The sequence below is a fragment of the Erpetoichthys calabaricus genome, chromosome 1, assembly GCF_900747795.2.
Source record: "Erpetoichthys calabaricus chromosome 1, fErpCal1.3, whole genome shotgun sequence".
Taxonomy (NCBI): Eukaryota; Metazoa; Chordata; class Cladistia; order Polypteriformes; family Polypteridae; genus Erpetoichthys; species Erpetoichthys calabaricus.
In genome coordinates this window covers 242,750,984-242,773,856 of record NC_041394.2, presented here as the reverse complement: position 1 = coordinate 242,773,856, position 22,873 = coordinate 242,750,984, and the positions used below count along the sequence as shown (strand labels likewise).

General features: G+C 36.9%; 1 protein-coding gene across 4 annotated transcripts in view; it reads left to right on the top strand.

Moving 5' to 3' along the window:
- The window catches only part of flncb (filamin C, gamma b (actin binding protein 280)), a 148,723-nt gene that overhangs the window by 38,261 nt on the left and 87,589 nt on the right, over nucleotides 1-22,873 (top strand). For all 4 annotated transcript variants that reach the window (XM_028813192.2, XM_028813185.2, XM_028813176.2 and 1 more), the window contains exon 2: nucleotides 22,325-22,573. In XM_028813192.2, the coding sequence (XP_028669025.1) occupies nucleotides 22,325-22,573 (249 nt within the window). The remainder of the gene's footprint in view (nucleotides 1-22,324; nucleotides 22,574-22,873) is intronic.

Below are 22,873 nucleotides of genomic sequence, written 5' to 3'. Positions count from 1 at the left end.
GTTTGTCATAGTAGGACATGCTCTTGATTTTCCAGATTTACCAAGTGCTCACTGATAAATAGTCATAGGTCAAAGTGTAAATGCTAGTATATTTAAAAAGTGAATCTTTGCATTTGCATCCCAGACTTCCAGCCATGAATTATCCATTGCATGAGATCACAAGGTGCTGAATCCTGGCAGAAATGTGCAGAACACATGAACAATGGTGGAATTGTGATTGTAGCTGAAGAAATCTGGGTTAGATTGACTATCTAATCAAACTCTTTCTGGGAGTTTGCACATTTTTCTACAACACAGGATAGAAGTTGGACATTATCTTTTTAGCAGCAAAACATTCAACTACTGTACATGTTCCTGCTTTCATCAGTGAAGTGAAGGGTTATGATGATACAGTAACAGCAGAGAGTGGATTTGAAGCCAAGGGATGAGCAGTGATTTCAGGAGATCTAATTTATAGTTCTCATTTCTAAGGATTAGGGGGAATGTGTGTTCAATACAAAAGTTACAAAATAAGAAGAAGAATGGATGTGAAGCACCTGATAAACATCTGTTCAGAGTAGGGTAGAAAAGATGGAAGGTCAGCCAACCTAACATTTGACTGAGTGTCTGACAAAAAAAAAGCAAATGAGCACTTCCATAACCAGCCTATTTGACATTACTTTTATAAATCAAGCCATTTTCCAAGTGCAATGAAATCTGGCAGAGAGCCTTGGAACATGAGGCATTCATCAGTGCCAGGGCTTTCTAAATTTCTGACTGAATCAAAAGTACTGTGAGTAGTTAAAAATAGATCAATCACAATATTTGGAAGAATAAGAATGCTGCAGAGAAAAACGCTTCAAATTGAGCAGCCATGTTTCAAAGAATACTGCTGTAGACTGATCCTTTTAGGAGTACAAAAAAAAACTCTGAAAATTTATGTCTGAATGTGTCATAAACAAAATCAAATTCACTTGTAGTACTAGTTGGGATTTATCCCTCCAAACTGGAACAGAACATCAGTTTTATCTCGTTCAGCTCCACAACTCCTATGATCCAACAAACTAAAGGAGACTGTCTATAGCCTGGAGAGCCAGGCCATTGTTATCTTAACATGCTCACATTTTGAAAAACTGTTACAATACTTTACATAGCAAAGTTTCCTCCTAACCAGCTTAATCCCACATGATCATATATATTTTAAATTTCTAAGGAGCCCCCAACAGAAGTTTCACTCATACCTGCATATTTGCTCTTCATCTGAGCAATTGGATACTAATTACTGAAGAGCAGACATTTTTTTTAAACTCCCCCTCTGAGTCATTAGCTGTACATGTTAGACAATTGTTACGCGGTCCATGTTTTGTTTTTAAATCCTTTTCATTGTGTGCTTTTTAATAACTCTCTGGAAACAGTGAGATTTTGTGGAGTGCGGCCAGCCAGCTGGTTCTTTTGTTTCTTGAAGGAGATATTTATTTCATTGGAGCAATACTGTAATGGAATTATATTGACCTCTGTTCCTTCTGGGATTAAGGCTGAGGGGAGTAGACAGCAGAATCATTTGAAAGGCAAAGACATGGCCGGGAGGGTGGGGGGCAGGGGCTTCACTTTTTCTTTTTTTTTTTTTCAAACTGCGGAAGCTGGACTATGAGAGGACTGTGGCTTGATAAGGGTAGGAAACTGTGGCAGGAAGTGAAGCCTGTACCAGACACCAAGCTTATGTTTCAGGAAAATGTCAATAGAGATAAGGAGTAACATTGATAATGTCTTTTTTGTAGCTGAAGAATGCCCAAGCGTTTCATATTTTCTGTTGAGATAATAAATCTGACTTTGCAGCAGCAGGGTGGAAGGTGCCATCAGAGCAGGCTGCTAGAATGGTTTGAATAAATGTTTTATAACCATGATACGTTTGTTAATGGCCAGATGTTGTACATTTATTTGGTAATTGGGGTTAACTGGGGTTAAAGTGAGATGAGGTGAGCTGAGCGCCAGAGAAGCTCTGATTAAAAAATTTGAGCTGATGGATAATAATGCGGGAGAAGAATGAATGAGTCAATAAATGGATGAATGAATGAATGAATGAATGAACACATTACCTCCATCCAGCTATCATTTAGTAAACCAAAGTTTCTATATACCGTGATGTACAGAGCAAGAGCTTATGCAGACAGCACCAGGTGCAAGACAAAAACAACCCTGACAGAATTGACAAGGCCTTCTTATTCATGCAACATCCTCCCTCATTAGATATCCAATAGATATAATATTAGAATCACTATTAATAATAATTATATAATAATTTAATAATCCTGGTTTTCTTCAAATTTTCTTAAATTAAATAGTGACAAAACTGAGGTTCTCCTCATTGGTACAAAATCAACATAATCCAAAACTGATCATTTTTCAGTTGTTATTGATAATTCCTCTGTCTCCCCTTCCCCACAGGTTAAGAGTCTCTGTGTCATCCTTGATAGTACTTTATCCTTTCAGTCCCACATCAATAACATCTTCTGGTCTGCATATTTCCATTTGCGTAACATTAATCGTATTCGCCCCTCCCTCACTCACCACACCACTGATATCCTTGTTCATAGCCTTGACACTCCTCATCTGGATTATTGCAATTTCCTTTTCTTTGGTCTTTCTCGCAAATCTCTTTATAAGCTTCAACTGGTGCAGAATTCAGCTGCCCGCATCATTACTGGAACCCCCTCTATTCACCATATCACTCCTGTTTTGCAGCAGCTTCACTGTCTTCCATTTAAGTTCCGCATTCAATTCAAAATTCTTCTGTTAACTTTTAAGGCTATCCACAACCTTGCCCATCCATATCTTGTCTGACCTCATCCATGTTGCCATTCCCTCCCGTACCCTTAGATCCTCTTCCTCCATCCACTTGACTGTCCCCTACATCCATCTTACCACTATGGAACTCACTACCATCTGAGCTTAGAAATATTGAATCATTTTCACTTTTCAAATCTAAACTTTAAACTCATTTGTTTAAGACTGCTTTTTCTCTTTGACTACAATTGCTCTGTCTGATTTTAATTATTGTATTTTAGTTTTGTTTATAATCTGTGTTTTATCTATTGTTCAGTGTCCTTGAGTGTTTAGAAAGGCGCCTACAAATAAATAAAATGTATTATTATTATTATTATTATTAATAAACCTAAACTGCATATTTTTGGAATTGGGAAAGAGACTGAAACCCGTGCATCTGATCTCAGACCTACAGTTCAGTTGTATAGAACACAGTTCAGTTGTATAGAAAACCAAAGCCTTTGCTAGCAGCTTTGGGCTGGCACTATCTTTGAATAGCACACCAGCCTGTTTCAGGATCTATTCATGTGCACATTCAGAGCAAGTTTTACCCTAACATACACATCTGTGGGTTGTAAAAGGAAACCAGCGTACTCTAATAAAATCCAGATGACTAAGAATGTACCAGTTCTATACAGCCTTGCAACTAAAGTGGAAAGAAATAGCGTTAACCACTGCTCCGCTGTGGCTTTACTTCCTAATTAATTAGTTAATCTTAGAATAATCTTGAGTGTAGGTAGTGTGCCAGGAATAATACCTTGAAAATAATTATTGAAAGTCTTTAGTTTTGATTAAAGATGGGATGGTTATGGCTCACACAAAGCCATGGAATCTCTATCCCTGTTCCTACAATAAACTCTACCAACTCATTTTCACTAACCACTTCTCTGTCTGGGTTACAATGATAGATAGATAGATAGATAGATAGATAGATAGATAGATAGATAGATAGATAGATAGATAGATAGATAGATAGATAGATAGATAGATAGATAGATAGATAGATAGATAGATAGATAGATAGATAGATAGATAGATAGATAGATACTTTATTAAGTCCATATATATATATATATGACAATATATTTGCACGCTGGAAAAAAAATTGCAATACCTGCTTTGATCTGGGTGTATGTGCCAAAAATAAAGGATACATTTAGGTAGTAGGTGTTTATCAAATTATTAGGTTTAATAGGTGTTTATCAAAGTGTTATATTTAGAAAAAAAATCAAAGCATAAACATTAACAGGAAATGATGCCCTTCTAATTCCCTATAGTAAAGCAAGTCCTCTATTCAAATATACTTAGCATTAACTATTAAAAACAGTTCAAATATTATTGTAGTTTATGATAGATAGATAGATAGATAGATAGATAGATAGATAGATAGATAGATAGATAGATAGATAGATAGATAGATAGATAGATAGATAGATACTTTATTAATCCCAAGGTTAAATTCACAATGATGGTTTAATTAAAAATAAAATCTTGAAAAGATGTTTTTGTAATATTCAGATATGAAATGCTATCACTCATTTTTAGGACATATATTCTGAAAAAGACAATGTGACACAAAATGCAAGACAATTTCCCAGAAATACTGAGTTGGTTACAGTTTTTGCTTGTGTATCATTGACTTCTTCATGAACGGAATGTTTTTTTTTTGTTTCATTTTAGACAAAATGTTCTCTAAGAATGTTCCTAACTTCTTCTTCTTCTTTCAGCTGCTCCCGTTAGGGGTTGCCACAGTGGATCATCTTCTTCCATATCTAACTGTCCTCTGCATATTGTTCTGTTACACCCATCACCTGCATGTCCTCTCTCACCACATCCATAAACCTTCACTTAGGCCTTCCTTTTTTTCTCTTGCCTGGCAGCTCTATCCTTAGCATCCTTCTCCCAATATACTCAGCAACTCTCCTCTGCACATGTCCAAACCAACGCAATCTTGTCTCTCTGACTTTGTCTCCCAACCGTCCAACTTGAGCTGACCCTCTAATGTACTCATTTCTAATCCTGTCCACACCCAAAGCAAATCTTAGCATCTTTAACTCTTCTACCTCCAGCTCTGTCTCCTGCTTTCTCTTCAGTGCCACCGTCTCCAACCCATATAACATAGCTGGTCTCACTACCGACCTGTAGACCTTCCCTTTCACTCTTGCTGATATCCGTCTGTCAAAAATCATTCCTGACACTCTTCTCCATTCATTCCACCCTGCCTGCACTCTCTTTTTCAACTCTCTTCCACAATCCCCATTACTCTGTACTGTTGATCCCAAGTTTTTAAGCTCATCCACCTTCGCCAACTCTACTCCTGGCATCCTCACCATTCCACTGACCTCCCTCTCATTTACTCACATGTATTCTGTTTTGTTCCTACTGACCTTCATTCCTCTCCTCTCTAGAGCATATCTCCACCTCTCCAGGGTCTCCTCAACCCTGCTCCCCACTATCGCTATAGATCAGAATGTCATCAGCAAATATCATAGTCCTCAGAGACTCCTGTCTAATCTAGTCTGTCCACCTGTCCATCACCACTGCAAATAAGAAAGGGCTCAGAGCCAATCTCTGATGTAATCCCACCTCTACCATGAATGCATTCATCACTCCTACCGCAGACCTCACCACTGTCACACTTCCCTTGTACATATCCTATACAACTCTTACATACTTCTCTGCCACTCCCGACTTCCTCATACAATACCACAACTCCTCTTGAGGCACCCTGTTACATGCTTTCTCCAGGTCCACAAAGACGCAATGCAACTCCTTCTGGAACTTCTCTTTACTTCTTCATCAATACCCTCAGAACAAACATCGCATCTGTGGTGCTCTTTCTTGGCATGAAACCATACTGCTGCTCATTAATCATCACCTCACTCCTTAACCTAACTTCCACTACTCTTTCCCATAACTTCATGCTGTGGCTCATCAATTTTATCCCCCTGTAGTGTACTGCAGTCCTGCACATCCCCCTTATTCTTAAATATCAGCACCAATACACTTCTTCTCCACTCCTCAGACATCCTCTCACTTTCCAAGATTCCATTAAACAATCTGGTTAAAAACTCCACTGCCATCTCCCCTAAACACTTCCATGCTTCCACAGATATGACATCTGGACCAATGACCTTTCCATTCTTCATCTTCTTCATAGCTGTCTTTACTTCCTCCTTGCTAATCCGTTGCACTTCCTGATTCACTATCTCCACATCATCCAACCTATTCTCTCTCTCATTCTCTTCATTCATAAGCCTCTCAAAGTACTCTTTCCATCTGCTCAACATACTCTCCTCGCTTGTGAGTATGTTTCCATCTTTATTCTATATTACCCTAACCTGCTGCACATCTTTCATAGCTCGGTCCCTCTGGCTAGCCAATCGGTACAGGTTCTTTTCTCCCTCCTTAGTATCCAACCTCTCATACAACTCATCACAAGAAAAAATAGAGCTTTCACTTCATGTTATGGGTGAATGAGTCCATGATTCTTTAAATACATGGAAACTACTGCACCTACGTGAACTAGGATTGTGCAAACTGCTGTTGAGTTGTGCTTCCTCAAATATTAATATCTGTGGTGATTTGTACAGTTCTATGAAATATAATCCCCTAAAATGGAAAGGTATTATTACTATTATTATTATTACTATAATAACTATAGTTAAACAATATTCAGTTTTTATGAATATATGTGGTGAAAAAGTTAAATGATATAGTCATATTGGGATTCAAAAGTATAAACACAAATATTGTCAAATAAATGTAAGAATTAGGCAGACTATTGAACTTGAAAAAAAATCATAAAAGCTGCTAGTCACTCCTAGTCTACTGCAGGCCTACAGCCAAATGTGTGATGTACACACAGTCACCGACAAATGTCAGTTTAATTGTTTTTGGCAAAAGCAATGTAATGTTAAATATCCACAGCTTGAGACTGTCTAAAAGTCTCAGCATTTCACCCTTTTGTGATAATATATTTGTGGTACAGAATTAAAAATACATTCTGGCTCATTTTGCCTTTGCCACTCACATGTCACAGTTGAAGAATGTCCTTCAACTCACCACTTATGCACTAATTCAGATAATATTAAACCATATTTTTCTATGGTTTCAAATGTCCATATAAATATTTTTGTTCCCTTGCAAGAGTGGCAGTACATGAATATGTATTTATTTATTTATAGTTTATAGTAATGTACTGTATAATACCTCAGATGTTATTAGACTAGGTTGGCTCTGACAGTTAAAAAAACAAAATTGAAATATATTAATACAAATACAGTATATACATTACATATTTGTATTGTATTAATTATAGTATGTTAAATGTGTCAAATAAATAAAACCAGATCTGACACTTATGTCTTCCTTATCATGGCACTGAGACATATATTTTTAGCATTATTTAGCATCTAATGCTTCTGAACTTATCAAGCCCATATAACTTGTCATATTACTTCACAAGATATACATTGGAAATTAACACTCCAAGGTTTCATCAGTGTTAATTTACATTAGTATAGTAATGTAACCCCCTTGCAACACCCTTCCGTTATCGGGATGCAAGGTCCTGAGCTCTTTTATAATGGTGTCGCCACCTCTATTGTGGGAATGTACATTGTCGCCCACCTTCAGCCTTATAATCAATAATCAACTCAGTTACTCCAATATATAAACAAAACCTCTCTTTACTAAATTGAAAGTGAAGTTCTTTTTAAATTGATAATTTACAATATATACACTATACATAAAATACAAGCAGTAACTTATTTATAACCCGATATATATATTTTGGTCCCGACACTATTGGTGAGCTCACCCGGACATATTTCCAGTCAATGAATATTTCTCACTCCGTTGGGGGCCCCAAACGTAGCTCGGGTGCGTAGTGGCCAAACAAACAACACAGAAACTGGCCCCTTCACTTGAGAATTTACTCAAGCCACTTTAAAACAAATAAACAAAAAAACACACCGACCTTGTTTTGTATATTCTTCCTTCTCCCTTCTCCCTTTTTCTCAACCACTCTCTTTACTCACTGATCACCCTTTCTGCACTTGTGTCCTGCCTGCCGTCTTTCTCTTTATCCAAAAACTCTCCTTTTTGTTTTATCCGCTTGCTACATTTAGTCCTTCTTTCTTTCTCTGTCTTGCATCGGCGTTTTGCTTCAACTGCGACTCTCTTTTCTCTTTCTGTCCGTCTTGCTTCGGTGTGCTGCCTCAACTACAACTTTCTCTTTCGTTCTGTCAGTCTTGCTTCGGCGTTTTGCCTGAACAGTCACTCCTTCTCATTCTTTCTCCGTCTTGCTTCGGCGTTTTGCCTGAACAGTCACTCCTTCTCGTTCTTTCTCCGTCTTGCTTCGGTGTGCTGCCTAAAACTCTCTTTCTTCTGGTCTCGGCGTTTTGCCTGAAACTTTCTTTCTTCTGGCCTCGGCGTTTTGCCTGAAGCTCTCTCTTTCTTCTCGCTTCGGCGTTTTGCCTGAAGCTCTCTTTTCTTTTTCTTTCTCTCTCACCACTCCCGTTTTCTCCTCTTCGTACCGCAACTCTTCTGAACTATCTTACATCTGTTGTTTAACTATCTTACATCTCTTGTTTAACTATCTTACATGGCGTCTCCCCCCCAACCAATCCGAGGACACCTACATATATACTCAACTTCAATAAACTTTATTTACACAAAACTCGCAGTTATATATATTCCTTTTGAAACCTGACCCAGGTTACAGTAAAATTTCCCAAAGTTATTAACTAAAATATATAAAAAAGTGCATCTAGTACCATTGAGCTTCATAAACCCAAAAAGTCAAAGCAACAAAGAACTATTGCCTAAAAGTTTTCCTAAACAGCAGCAGTCTCTAAACTCCCTTTTGCACTGGCTGGTCCATGATACAGAGTACAGTATCCTCATCTTTGTTCAAGTTTAGCACATGAAGCGTTTCACTTATTCTGGCCTTTTCTCCCCCTGTCAGTTCAGTCCTCCTTAGTCAGATGTTTCTCAAATCCATGCTCAAAGAAAGATTGGCTAGATGAGGTGTCTGTAGCAAGATTCTTGGACCATTTCCAGATAGACCTGGGGAAAAACACATCCGGGAAACTAGGCCACAACATAAAGGCCAGGCATCATGTGGGGTTAGTGCTCCCTAGCAGCACTGGTTTCTGCATGTTGCCCTCACCATAGACTTATACTGAGAGCCAGACTGACTGCCCAGCTGTGTACCCTTGTGAGTCTGAAACAGATTGCCCTTCTATTTATTCAGGAGTCTTGTTAGATCCAGTTTTGTAATTACTGTACATCTTGCTAGTGTTGTTACTTTCACTCTTTGACTCTCTCATTACAGATACTGTATATACAGTATATTCAGAAAGTATTCAGACCCCTTAACCTTCTGCACAATTTCTTTTTGTTGTAGATTTCATTTTTTAAGGATACATTTTCCATTTTTGCAGCACTCAATAACCTATAATGACAAAGTAAAAATGTATTTTCAGAATGGTTTGCAAATTTACTATAAATCAAAAACTGAAATCTGTCATTCATATAGCTAAGTGAGTCAAAGTCACCTTAGTGGGCAGCCATGAAACCAGGACTATTCCTAGAGTCTGTAAAACAGCCATTAGAATATCCTACTTAATGAAGTGGGAGCCTGCTGCCAAATACAGGGAAGTGGCAGTCCAAATGCTGTTTTGTAGCAGCATCCATTTTAAAGGCCTCTCAAACTCACAGTGTAGTGTCACTTGGGGAACTGGTATCCCTGAAGATTGGCTTAGCCTAGTAAGACTACATTGGGGTTTAAAACACAGCATCTTGAGAGGCCCTGTAATTGTACAGTAGGAGGGTTAGTTAGCTGAAGGCTAAGGAAGGAAGGAAGGAAGGAAGGAAGGAAGGAAGGAAGGAAGGAAGGAAGGAAGTTGAAAAACAAGGGCCTTCAAGCTTTAGGCTCTGTTATTATTTTCATTTTATTGTACAATTATTGCTTTGGTTATCCTTTGTATCTGTCTATATCCTAGGTTTAATTTAATTAAGCCATATTTATTGATGTTTTGAAAGTTGTTTTGACATTTTTATGCTGGATCATCTCTCATTGAGAAGATGTATTCTCTTTTTCTAAATTATGATAAACCATACTGTATCTTAGACTGAAACAGTGCGCATATGGCAATCCTAGATGGAATGTCATTCCATTGTAGGGCAGGCCAGTGGGTACAGCCTGACTCACTCATACCAGGGCAATAATAAGATGCCAATTAAACAAAAATGATACTCTTAAAAATTTTCTCTTGAGGACATAAATTTTTATTTCCTAAACTATAGGATATTTTTAGTAAACACAATGCCTTTCTTTTTGTTTTTTGTTGTAAAATATCTAAAAGAACATTTGACAGTAGATGACAGATGTTAAACTTTAAGGAAAGCTGCCCAAACCTCCTTCTTTTCTCTCTGTAGTCTAACATGCAGATGGCCTTCCAAAATTCAGACCCACTTTTTAATACTTTATTTTGATACTTATTATACTTTATTTTTCAGGACATGTTCTCTGTTTGAGTTCTGCTGTCTCCTTGATCACTCATTGTGTCTTTAAGATTCGTCTGCTATTAGTTCTTGCTTCCATAACAGAAAATAAGCTGTGACTGTACAGAATTGGCAGACCCCACACTTTTCAGATACACACCTTTGAATTTTTCAGATACCAGCCTAAATATAAAGGGTGCTTAAGAAATGATAAGAGCAGGTAAAAGCAGGAAAAGTAAACCCTCGAGCAAATTAATAAAATCAGAGCATACCAGACAGGTGGCTGATAAAATATGATCTTAGAGTCCAACTGGAGTCATGCTTTATTATTAGTAGTTGTCTGCCGTCATGTAAAAGAAGCCATTTTTTTTAGTAATGTAAGCATTTCAGTGGTTGAGTATCTTTTATAAATGTCAAAAAAACATATCAAACATTGTAAAATATAATAATTGAAGTATTACATAATTATACATCACTGGATAAACAGCATTGTAATTTTCTTATAGCAGTTATTATTAGTATTAAGGTCTATAAAATACTAATGTTTTGGAATTTTAAAAAGAGCACAAAATCCTGAAGCATCATCATATAGTTATTTTTAATTATTATTGGTCCATCAAACATAATTTAATATTAAATTTTTTGTTCAAACCCCAAGCAGGAATTTTCAAAACATCTTCAAGATATTCATGATATACAGATTTAGTTTGGGAGCCTTACACTGTACTTTGTAGGTAATGAATGAATGAAATGGATCCTATAGCTCAAAACAGTTTTTTAGGACTTACACGTTATATTATATTATATTATATTATATTATATTATATTATATTATATTATATTATATTATATTATATTGTATTGTATTGTATTATATTATATTATATTATATTATATTATATTATATTATATAGAGTATATATACAGCATATTACCATTCCAAAACTCTTTACCCATAAACTTTGAAACGGTTACATAATTTTTTAACATTGTGAAAAGATGTTAATTAAGTAGCTGCCTCAAGGTCATGCATGAAAATGTTGAGAGGATTTTAATTATGTTAAAAAGCAGTTATGTGTACTTTATGTGGAAACAAACATATATTTGTTATTCTTTATATCACCAAGTTGTTACTCATTCAGACAAAATTTTTTTCAATGATTTCAAATTTCTTCCAACAAGCCAATAACACACTGCTAAAATTTAAAGCCTATTAAGTGCAGTTCTGCCATTTTATAACTCTTGTAAGCTGATTTCCAATAAAATGAAATGATATTTGATCCTTAAATCTGTACAAGAAAAAGCAAAATAATATTTTTCCTAAATCTGCAAGCAACTATGGCCTGAAGGGGTGAGTTACAAATACTCATTATTATGTTAACATTAATGAGGCATCAGTTTATGCTTGCAAGCATAAGATGACATTATCAGACTCAGTTTGGAGTTTGTGCATAAAGCAAAAAAAACGCATTACTGCTCCCTATCACATACTGTAGAATCGGTATAAAATTGCCAACCACCTTTACGTACAAACATCTATGGGATGTGATGGAAAAAACACAGGAAAATGTGTCAATTCCACACTGACTATAACCAGGCACAGGATTCAAATATAGAACACAGAATTCTTAAAAAAAGACAACTGACATGCCAAGTAAAGTGTATTTGAATTTGACTTCACATCAGTGTACAAATATATGTCATTTTTGTCCTAAAGTCATTCATTTATTTATAAAATATTGGTTTAATACAGGAGAACTCAGCAGCATCTAGTTCAAGAATACACTCCCTCACACCAGTTATTCTATCCTGTATATCTTTGGGAGGTACAGTAGGTGCAGACATGGAGTTCCAGATTAAAAAAAAAAAAACATGAAAAATCCATTCAGACAGCACCAGGCCGGGATATGAACCCAGAAGTATGAGACAGTAATGTCATCCAATGTGCCAACCATTCTAACAATATTAATATACAATAGTGGACAGTACAGTGGCACACTGTGGAACTGCCTCACAGATCCAGAGTATTGGTTTCAATTCCAATACCTAGTCATTGACTATGTGAAGTTTGTGCAGTGTCCCTGTGTCTGTTTAGATTTTCTTTCCAAATTCCCAAAAGATGGAATAGCTACATTAATTATTAATTCTAAATGGACCCTGTGTGTGAAGGTGCATGTGTGTGTGTGTGTGTGTGTATGCATGTAGAATAAGCACTATTATGGGATAGTGCCCTACTGTATCTGAGACTGGTTTGTGATTTGCATTTGATGCTGCCAGGATAGACTCAAATCTCCGGCAGCTTTGAATTGTATTATGCAGGTTGGACACTTGGAAGCATACAGTATTAGTGAATTTAATTAGAATAAGTATGTTGCGCAATTCTATTAAAAATAGGTTGTGAAAAAATATGTTTAAATAAATCCAGTTGTCAGATTGGTTTATTTTATTGAGTGATTTGCTGCAAAACTGTTATTTTTCATATTCACATACTGTAGCTACAATGTACTTGAAATGAGTAAATAAGGAGGTTCAGAAAACAAATAAGTAATTGAGTGTATTTAGAAAGAATTTCAACAAGGTGCCTTTAGATTATAACACGTTCAAGTTCTGTACTTTATTGACTACATTCTCTTTCATTTCCATTTCATCAATAGATAACTGCTTCCTTTGCATACAGATTCCATTTGTTTCTACATTCTTCTGTTTTTTGCCTTCTTTTGATGTTTTATCAAGTTGGCCTGATATTAAATATTACATTTTGCTGGCTTTACTTACTTTTCCAAATGGCAATAAAGATCTTTATGAAGATGTGTATGGCACTGCTGCCCTTACAAAAGTCATATGAAATGCCAGTCCACATAATTCTAATTGCTCAAGTAAATGAACGATTTAGTGCTTTTCTTTCTATTTATGGAAATCCCAGCAGCAGAATTCCCTAGCAGCTATCTTAGAAAGGACAGAGCAAAATAATTTCCATTTTCTGCACTGATTTCTGGATCCTGTTTATCCTGGCAACAGATCATGACAACTCACTTACTCAAAGAATGACCTTGACATTTTCATTGTCCTCTGCTTAAAGCAACAAAGAAAAGATTATATATTAATGCAATCACTGGTGCTGCATGACTAAAGTAGTCATGTTATCTTTAAAAGGAACTCATATTGATTTTGGAATGTTAAAGCTGTGTAGCATCGACATCTTCCTGCTGTGGAGTTTATTGATTTTTTGCTGTACCTTTAAATTACATGAATCCGTTTATCAGTGATACTAAGACAAGGCCTCTTTAAAAGTCCCTTTTTAAAGTGATTAAAGTAGTGTAAATTAAAGACAATACAGGTCTAAGATAAACCAAGAGCAATATTGAGAACTGGGAACAGCCTAGAAATGTCAGAACAATGCCCAATCAAGTAAAGCATACCGGAGTCAATAAATAGAAAGAGTAGAAGTCATACAGGTGTTTATGCCAGCAGGGCCCTGTTTTGAGATTCACTTCTTTAGTTTTGTATGTAATCTTTAACCACTGTGGACTAAAGGAGACGCTCATGCTTCGTCTCCAAACCCAAGTAACAAACAAAAACGAACACAAGTGACAATAGAAAAGGATTTTATTACCCAAAGCAGGTGAACATTCAAAACGGCTCTCCATTAACACATAGGAGCTTAAAAATAACAAACCCCTAAGCCTTCTGGCAATTCTATTTACATTCTAGTCTCTTTTCCATGTCTAGCCACTTAGCAATGGCTTCCTTCCAACTTCAAAGCTCCCTGTATACTGACAGCAGGAGCGTTTTGAGCCCTGGCCTGGAAACCCATCTGGGTAAGCCCTCACTACTTTTTCTGGGTTATCTGGCCAGCACCTAAAGGTCTGCAGGTTCCCCTGAGGATCTCCTCCTAGTGGCACTAGAGTTCACTCCAGACATCTCCTACCACAGAGTATATTTGGGGTGGGCCAGTCTGCCTGGCTTCCCAAATACGCCTGTGATTCTAACCCCCCAGTGTGCTCTAGTGACCTGGGGACAATAACAAAGTTAACAAATTGGTTGTTCGCTGTCCCAACTTTCACATTACATCATGTCATGCTGAGATGTTGCACACCATATTTGTTAAACATCAGCAGCTTCCATGCCTGTCCTGTTTAATTTATATTTCTGATAAACTGTGCCGGATTAAGTGTAGCAATGTGTAATACTTCAACAATTCTTTTCTTTCTTTCACTAAACAGTACTGAAGAGTAGTGGATTAACTGTAGATGATCATACTTACGAGTGCAAATGACATAAACTAGTGTAGGTATTTTTGGTTTAAAGAAAAATGGGTTTCCTCCGGGGGCTCCGGTTTCCTCCCACAGTCCAAAGACATGCAGGTTAGGTGGATTGGCGATTCTAAATTGGCCCGTGGGTGTGCTTGGTGTGTGGGTGTGTTTGTGTGTGTCCTACGGTGGGTTGGCACCCTGCCCAGGATTGTTTCCTGCCTTGTGCCCTGTGTTGGCTGGGATTGGCTCCAGCAGACCCCCGTGACCCTGTGTTCGGATTCAGCGGGTTGGAAAATGGATGGATGGATGGAAAAAAGACCAAGTACACAAGTACTCAATAAATAAGAAAGCAGTTATGGCTGACAAAGAGTGCTTATTTGTGAAGTATAGGAACATAAAGTCAACAAAGTGGAGGTAGTTTGGTGCTTACAGTGAAAAAGGCTAAAGTGCAAAGGCTACCTCCATGGCACAGTTCTATAGAGCTGGGTGGAATGTCTTGTCCAGTCACTGTTTGCATCCTTTTATTTCCTCTGCGCACTCTGGTAGTCTTTCAAATCCTAAGCATAGGTCCTTGTAAATTCTATCAGTTTAAGTGTGAATGTATGTGTGAATTCAGCAAAGATATGATCTGCCATCAAGAAGAAGAAGGGCCCCCAGTGCACTAATGCAGTATTTATGTATTTCCATCAGTAGTCCTTTGAATATGAGAGTGTCACTTGTAAACAGACCCCGATCCTAAACAAGCAATGGAGAATACCAAACAATAGAGTGTACTGAGACAAATTACAGGAATTTACAGGAGGAATGAAAGGAGACTATAAAACTAGTTAGAAAGAACATAAAATAAATTCTATGCTCCTTTGGGCCTTACTAGAGTAGATGATAGATGACCCTACAGGGCACCTATTGAAAGTACCCTAGTCCCTTGAATCCCCTCATAACATGCTCCCTCACACTTTTAAACCTTCTCCTCAAGATACTGTCTCGCTTTTCTCCTCATTGTCCTCCATTAGCAACAGGCTCCACACTGCCCTGGTTCAGGGCTAGGACTGTCATGGCAGTACTTTCAAGTGTTATAGTGACACATCTAAGATGGATTTTAAGGTCAGCCGGACTTCTATGAAAGTAGGTTTGCTGTCACACAGTGGCTCCCTCCACCAGATGCTGCAATCTCCACCTCATGGGTTGCTGTATAAACTACAACTCCTTGGTAACTCTACAGGAGTCTGAAATACAGTGGTGTCAGTCTGCTGCACCACTCAGATACACTCTTAAAATAAAGGTGCCAGAGTGGTTCTTCCGAGTGATGTAATAGGGGAACCATATTTGGTTCCCAAAAAACCCATCCATTTGAAGATTCCAGAAAGAACCTTTATTTAAATCTGTAACAGGATTCAAACAGTAAATAACCATGAATAGATGGTAACAGATTTGTGAAATACCAGTAAGTCATGATTTTAAAAGGACTCATCCTGCATACAATAAAACAGGCTAAGTCTAGGTTTTCTTTATTTGATAGTGTCCTGAAAGGTAGCCTACCAAGCATTAAAGATTTCAGTTTTTCTACATATTAGGAAGTTTTCCAAGGCACAAAGAACCAATTTCATATGCAGAGAGCCCTTCCCAGAATGGAATAGTGGTTTGTCAAGCAATGCTTCTACAAGGAACCACACAACCCAATAAAGAACTATGAAATGGCATTAAAGAACCATTATTTTTTACAGTGTATCTGGAGGAATGACCTTTCTTTATTTCACCATCCAGTCTAGAGATTGTTCCAGTGTATATATTCCAGATCGGTCCAGGGAGTGCAATGAATCACATCCAGGAGAGGACACGAAACTCTTTACAATGTGCCCTATCACTTTGCTATTATGGTGGCAATTTAGTGTTCCGAGTGTTGGACTTTCCTGTCTTCAAATGTTAAAATATAATACTGTACAGTATATGCGTTATTTATCTCTGTGCAGTGTGTTATATTGACATGATAGTAGAATTACTTGTTAATGTAAAGGATCCACAGGTCTTATACCAAACATGTAATGTCAAGAGAAATGTGTCTCAGTTAAGCAACCTCAGACAACTCCAAAGTAAAGTTTTGTTAGTAGGTCGGAACTGCTGAGATGAACACTTTATGGATGCTTTGTAAGTGTTATGAAGACCCAAAAAAGTATTTTTAAGGTCTTGTTACATAATAGTAAGTGAGTAATAATTGAATTTTTGTAGTACCTAAACTAAACTGTTGCCATAAAGGTAATTATACTATAATTCTCTGTAAATTAAATGGTTTTCACAGTAGGAAGGTACTATAGGAAATAAATAGTAAAAGGTTGCTTGATCCTTGAGTTTGTTTTATGGTTAGGCAACAGTCTTACATGTTATTTACTGTAGTCTTGATTATGCTAAAGCAACTTATTCCTTACCAATTCATTTTCTGTGTAACTGGTCTTGTGGTCTAATCTTGATCATCTGATTTTAAACCATCGAGGCTGCCAGTTCAATCCCCAACTCACTCCCTAAGCCTGCGCAACTCACTTAGCCTATAAGTGTTCCAGCTGTTCCTAAAGACAAAAGACTATACTTAACAGGAGCCCATTTCTTGTAAAAAGGGTTTTAAAGCCTAAGCATACTTTCCACATTGGCAGATCTACCTTCAGACACAGTTACATCAACTAGAAGTCCTCCAAAAGAACCCCTACATCCAGATATCTGCTTGTATGCCTCCAAAATTGTATGTGTGCTTTGATTGCCTACATGCTGCAAACGATACGCGTCACAGAACTGCAAAACTGAAATGGGGATGTACAAACTGTATGGTAACTGTAGACCTGATAATGTAACATCGTAAGCAAACCATCTACTCTACATGCATGTACAGGTGGACACACTACTGAAAAATGTGGGAGTTCTCATGATATGGGTCATTATAGAAAGACTTATCATACAATAAAGAATGTTTGCTTGTGTACTGTAAACTTTCATGAATCCTTAGAAATGATTTAATATTTTGTCTGACCCTGTCCAACCATATTTTCGTTCTCTCTGATTATTACCATACTTATTCTGATTAATCCACCTGAATAAAAAAGAAGAAATCCCCCATTAGGAGAAAATAAGTATAGTTTATAATTGTTTTACACTTGATTCTCCACTAAAGACTGATTCCAAGAGATTTATGAATGTGCAGGTTATATTTAAGTTGCTATTATATTTACCTGCATTTCCCTTGATGTCATTAGGGGAGTGATTTTCCTATGCATAATGCAGTGCGATTAAGGAGGGCAGTCAATTGGGAAGCCAGTTGGAAGGAGTAGCACATCTAAAGCACACAACACTTGTATGTTATGTTATTTTTCTCAAGTAAATTTATAATAAAACTTACATTATGTCTTTTCTTCTCATTAAAAACATTTATGGATGATGCATCTTTCCAAAGCTTGTTGACATAGGCATCTATCTTTGAAACCCACCGCTTTGGATGTTTTTTTCCCTTGAATACCTAGAGGGGACTGATAGCCTTTCCCAAAATACTATAATTGCCTTCTTTCCCAACACTATTTCATCCATTATACTAAATTTAAGTACTTGTCATTCGTCACATTCATCAAGTGTCCCTGGGGCCATCCACAATTTTAGAGTCATATATCCATTTACTGAATCCAGTTTCAAGTTCTTGAAGTTCCTGGATTTATTTTGGCCCCATTTATTGAGCCACAGAAAAACCTGAGGTTATGGTGAGAAATGTACAAAAATATAACTTATTTTTATAAGTGGAGCAATAAAGAGTTTCTGCATATTTTTCTGTTTTTCAGAATTATAGCCTTGTTGCCATGTCTCATGCTGTTTTCATCACTTATATCAAGAAACAGATACTTCTCTGAGTCACACTAGTTAACTCTCAGCAAACAGCTTCATGTGCTGGGTGATCTGCAGGCTTTCAAAGTGTCACATAAATCCAGGAATTGTTCTTTCATGTAATAAGGCCACTTGGACTCAAATGCTTCCTAGCAGCAATTATTGTGCATTCATACTTGTATTTATAGTCATTTGAGCCAGTCCTGGAGGGTCTTTTCTTCAGGGAGAAAGCAGGAGTAGGCTAAATTCAGATCAACTTTTCTATTTATTTAGAAAGAAATTGCACATCATCTTTTTTACCGTATGAAACTGACATTGTTTACACTATTACTTCTCTTTGCGTTATCCTTCATTAAAGATATCCCATATTATACATTTCCTCTCTTTATCTGGTATTGTCTATGTATAATATAATGCTTATTTTTGAACTCTAATTCAAAATCCATTTTTAGGCATTTGTAATGATGCAATACTTGAAATGGGCTTCACAAAGATTAATATACTGCAGTCATCAGTACGTGAGAAATTCTATATAAATTGGAACCATTTCTTCTATAGTACTGTTGTAGTTATGATATAGTATATTTTATGGTATCAAATTTTTTAACCTCTTTATTATTTGAAGTCTTAAGGAAACGCAAAATTGTTGAGTCATGGCAGAAAGTTGTCAATAATAATAATGATGATGATAAAATGTAAATTAAGTAGTTTAAGTGTTCAGTCAAATATGGCTATATTTGTAAACTTTTTATTTGCATATTTATGTTGATCAGAATATATACTGTACACATTCTTTTGGAGTGCTTTTAGAGGAAGGTTTAAGTCTCTGTCTTGTGACGTCCCTGAAACTGAAATCCTTGCCATATACACTTTGATGCTGCAGGGATTAACAGATAGCTAAATACTCATTTATATTCATGACAAATCTTCTTGCACTGGTTGATGGCTCGAATTTAATGAATTTAATCTAAGACATTTACTTCTCTGTGGTTAGAGCTCTTTGATGTAAAACCTCAGATTTTGTTAGTAAAGTGTATGTAGAGCAGATCAGTTAAGGTATTCTTTGTGGAAGAGGTCCAGGAATATGGAAATATCAGTCTCTTACTGTTACTGAACTTATCATGGAAATTGTTTTTTTAGCATATTTTATAGTCTTTTCTGTATGTTTTTTATGCATGGTAACTCTATAAATTAATTTATAAAATCTGTATGGAAAGCCCTTTATAGTAAGAGGCTGTTCCATTTAAATATCATTTTAAAATTTAGGAATTATATGCTTCAAGGTTACATGCTAAAAGCATAAGTTATTAAGTTAGTGTAAAATTAGTGGTATCTTTTCTACACACTTTATACTGAGCATAATATATTCTTTTAAAATCGCATTTATCCTTATAGGGAGAGTATACATGTCTTGGGCTTTGCCGCAAGGTTTGTCACTGTACAGTATGTTATCATTAATGGAAGTAATAGACTGGAATAAGTATTGACTTGTGCCATTGTTAATGTGAAGGTGAAGATCAGCTGAAGGCCAAGCTGTTTTATGGTGGGGTCAAAATTCTACCAAAGTTGCATATCTAACCATTGAAACATAATTCCAACAGTAGCAACTCTGATAGCTTTGTAAACAATCAGAAATGCTATTTTATGTCTTCCGTATATTTTTTTCTGACTCTAGACATATAGCTTTCTAGGGAGGACTACAGATCATTCTTAAGTCTTTTACCAGTCTAGGGCAACTACAATATTGACCATAGACGTTGTCAACTTTTCAGAGGACAAAAATACTGTACATGTAAAGATAAAAAATTAAACCAGTTCTCACAAACTGATTACATAGATATGTGCTAGTGGTAGCTGAACAGTTAAAAAGTAGCCAGATTAATACAATAATTGCACTTTGTGTGATTTTGATCTTACGTGGTTTGTTATGATCCCTGACAATTCCCACTGCAATTTTCCATCATCTTCACGTGGTTATTTTTTAATTGTTCTTTAATATAGATATACCACCTTTGCCTCCTGAGAATTTCTTAATGTAATGTTTAATTTTTTTGTGTGTCAGTAAAGAAATACTGCACATACATGGCATTAAACCACGTGCCTAATATTATGTAAGTCCCCCTCATGCCACCAAAACAGCTCTGAACTGTCAAGGCAAGGGACTCCACAAAACCTTTAACTCCAGTAAGTTGTAAGGTGGGGCCTCCATGGATTGGACTTGTTTTTCTAGCACATGCCACAGATTGATCGAATTAAGATCTGGGAAATTTGGAAACCTAATCAACACATTGAAGTCTTTGTCCCATGACTCATTTCTGAACAACTTTTGCAGTGTGACAGGGCACATTATCCTGCTGAAAGAGGTCACTGGCATTGAAGAATACTGTTGCCATGAAGGGGTGCACATGGTCTGCAACAATCTTTATGTAGGTGGTACATGTCAAAGTAACATGCACATGAATGTCAAGTCTTCCCATCAGAAACTTGCCACAAGCATCACACTGCCTCTGCTGGTTTGCCTTTTTCCCATAGAGCATCCAGCTACCATCTCTTCTACAGGTAAACAATGCACTTGATTTAAATGAAGGCATGTTTCATCAGACCAGGCAACCTTCTTCCATTGCTCCATGGTCCAGTACTGACACTCATGTGCCCATTGTAGGCGCTTTTGGTGGTGAGCAAGGGTCAGAATTATCACTCTCACCATTCTGTGTCTATGCAGCCCCATACAGAGCAAGTTGTGATGCACTGTTTGTTCTGACACCTTTCACTTAACCCTTTTGCCGGTTCACCAATTGTCTTTCCTTGGACCCCTTTTGGGAGGTACAAACCACTGCATACTAGGCACACCCCATAAGACCTGCCATTTTGGAGATGCTCTGACCCACTCATCAAGCCATCTCAATATGGCCCTTGTTAAAGTTGCTCAGATCCTTACGATTACTCATTTTTCCTGCGTTCAACACATCATCTTCATGAACTGACTGTTCACTTGTTGCCTAATATATCTCACCCCTTGACAGGTGTCATTGTAACAAAATAATCAAAGTAACTCACTTCATCTGTCAGGTGCTTTTAATGATGTGGCTGATCAGTGTCTGTGGTGGGCTGGCGCCCTGCCCAGGATTTGCTCCTGCCTTGTGCCCTGTGTTGGCTGGGATTGGCTCCAGCAGACCCCCATGACCCTGTGTTAGGATATAGCAGGTTGGACGATGACTGACTGACTGACTGACTGACTGATCAGTGTATAAAGTTTATTGACAGGTTCAAAATTTTTGTTTTGATTTTTCAACAGATTTACACATTTTAAACTTTACTGAACATAATCTGACCACATTCAAAGTCATATCTATCTGTCTCAATGTGTTTGTGTGTCTGTCTGTATCGGGATGATAGTCTCTGGGCACAAAAATTAAAAAATTAATCCCTCAAGTAAGATGAAACTTGGCACAGTTACTAGCACTGTAAAATGCTAGAAAAAGTATTAATGTTGAGCACTATTGGTGGCAATAGATTTTAGTCAATAAAGATTACATATACCATAGATAAATAAAACATTTAGGGAGAGTATTGAGATGGGATCAAAATTTCAGAATTACAGCTTCATTAAGGAAAAGTCCTCTGCTGAACTCATCAGATTTTTAATGCCCTATAGTTGTATTAAAATGTTACTGAAACATAAGGTCAATTTTCCTCTTTTCTCACTTCTGCAATGTATGGTCAGAGTAAGGTAAAGATGAAGGTTGTAACATAGCACTCTTTTTATTACTGTTTTACATTTGTGTTAAAAAAAACTCCCAGTCAATAAATATTGCCAATATTTGAGCTGGACATTTATGAACTTTTTTTTCTTAAGAGAGCTGCAATAATAACACTTTTTGTTCTTGTTTTCTGCCTTACAGACAGCAAAGCCATAGTTGATGGAAACCTGAAGCTGATTTTGGGCCTAATATGGACTTTAATTCTACACTATTCTATCTCCATGCCCATGTGGGAAGATGAAGATGAAGAGGATGCTAAAAAACAGACTCCCAAGCAGAGGCTCTTGGGATGGATCCAAAACAAGATCCCACAATTGCCTATCACCAATTTCAACCGAGACTGGCAGGATGGCAAAGCTTTAGGAGCATTGGTTGACAATTGTGCACCAGGTAAAATTTAAGTTTTAACATTAGCTAAAACATGGGAGAGTAGTTTACTCAAAGAAAATATGTACGATATTCTCAGACCTTTCAGAGTTCATCTCAGATCCCAAAGAACCACAACATGGCAGAATTTAAATATCTTACCACGGTTACATCTTAATTCATAAGATATCTGATGCAATGGAAAAAGTTAGTTCTCATTAAGTCTTGAGATTACAATGCTTGAACCCTGGTTCAGTGGATGTTGGGAGTTTTCATATTTCTTCTCATATTTCTGCTGCTTTCCTCTGAATATTGTGTTTTTTT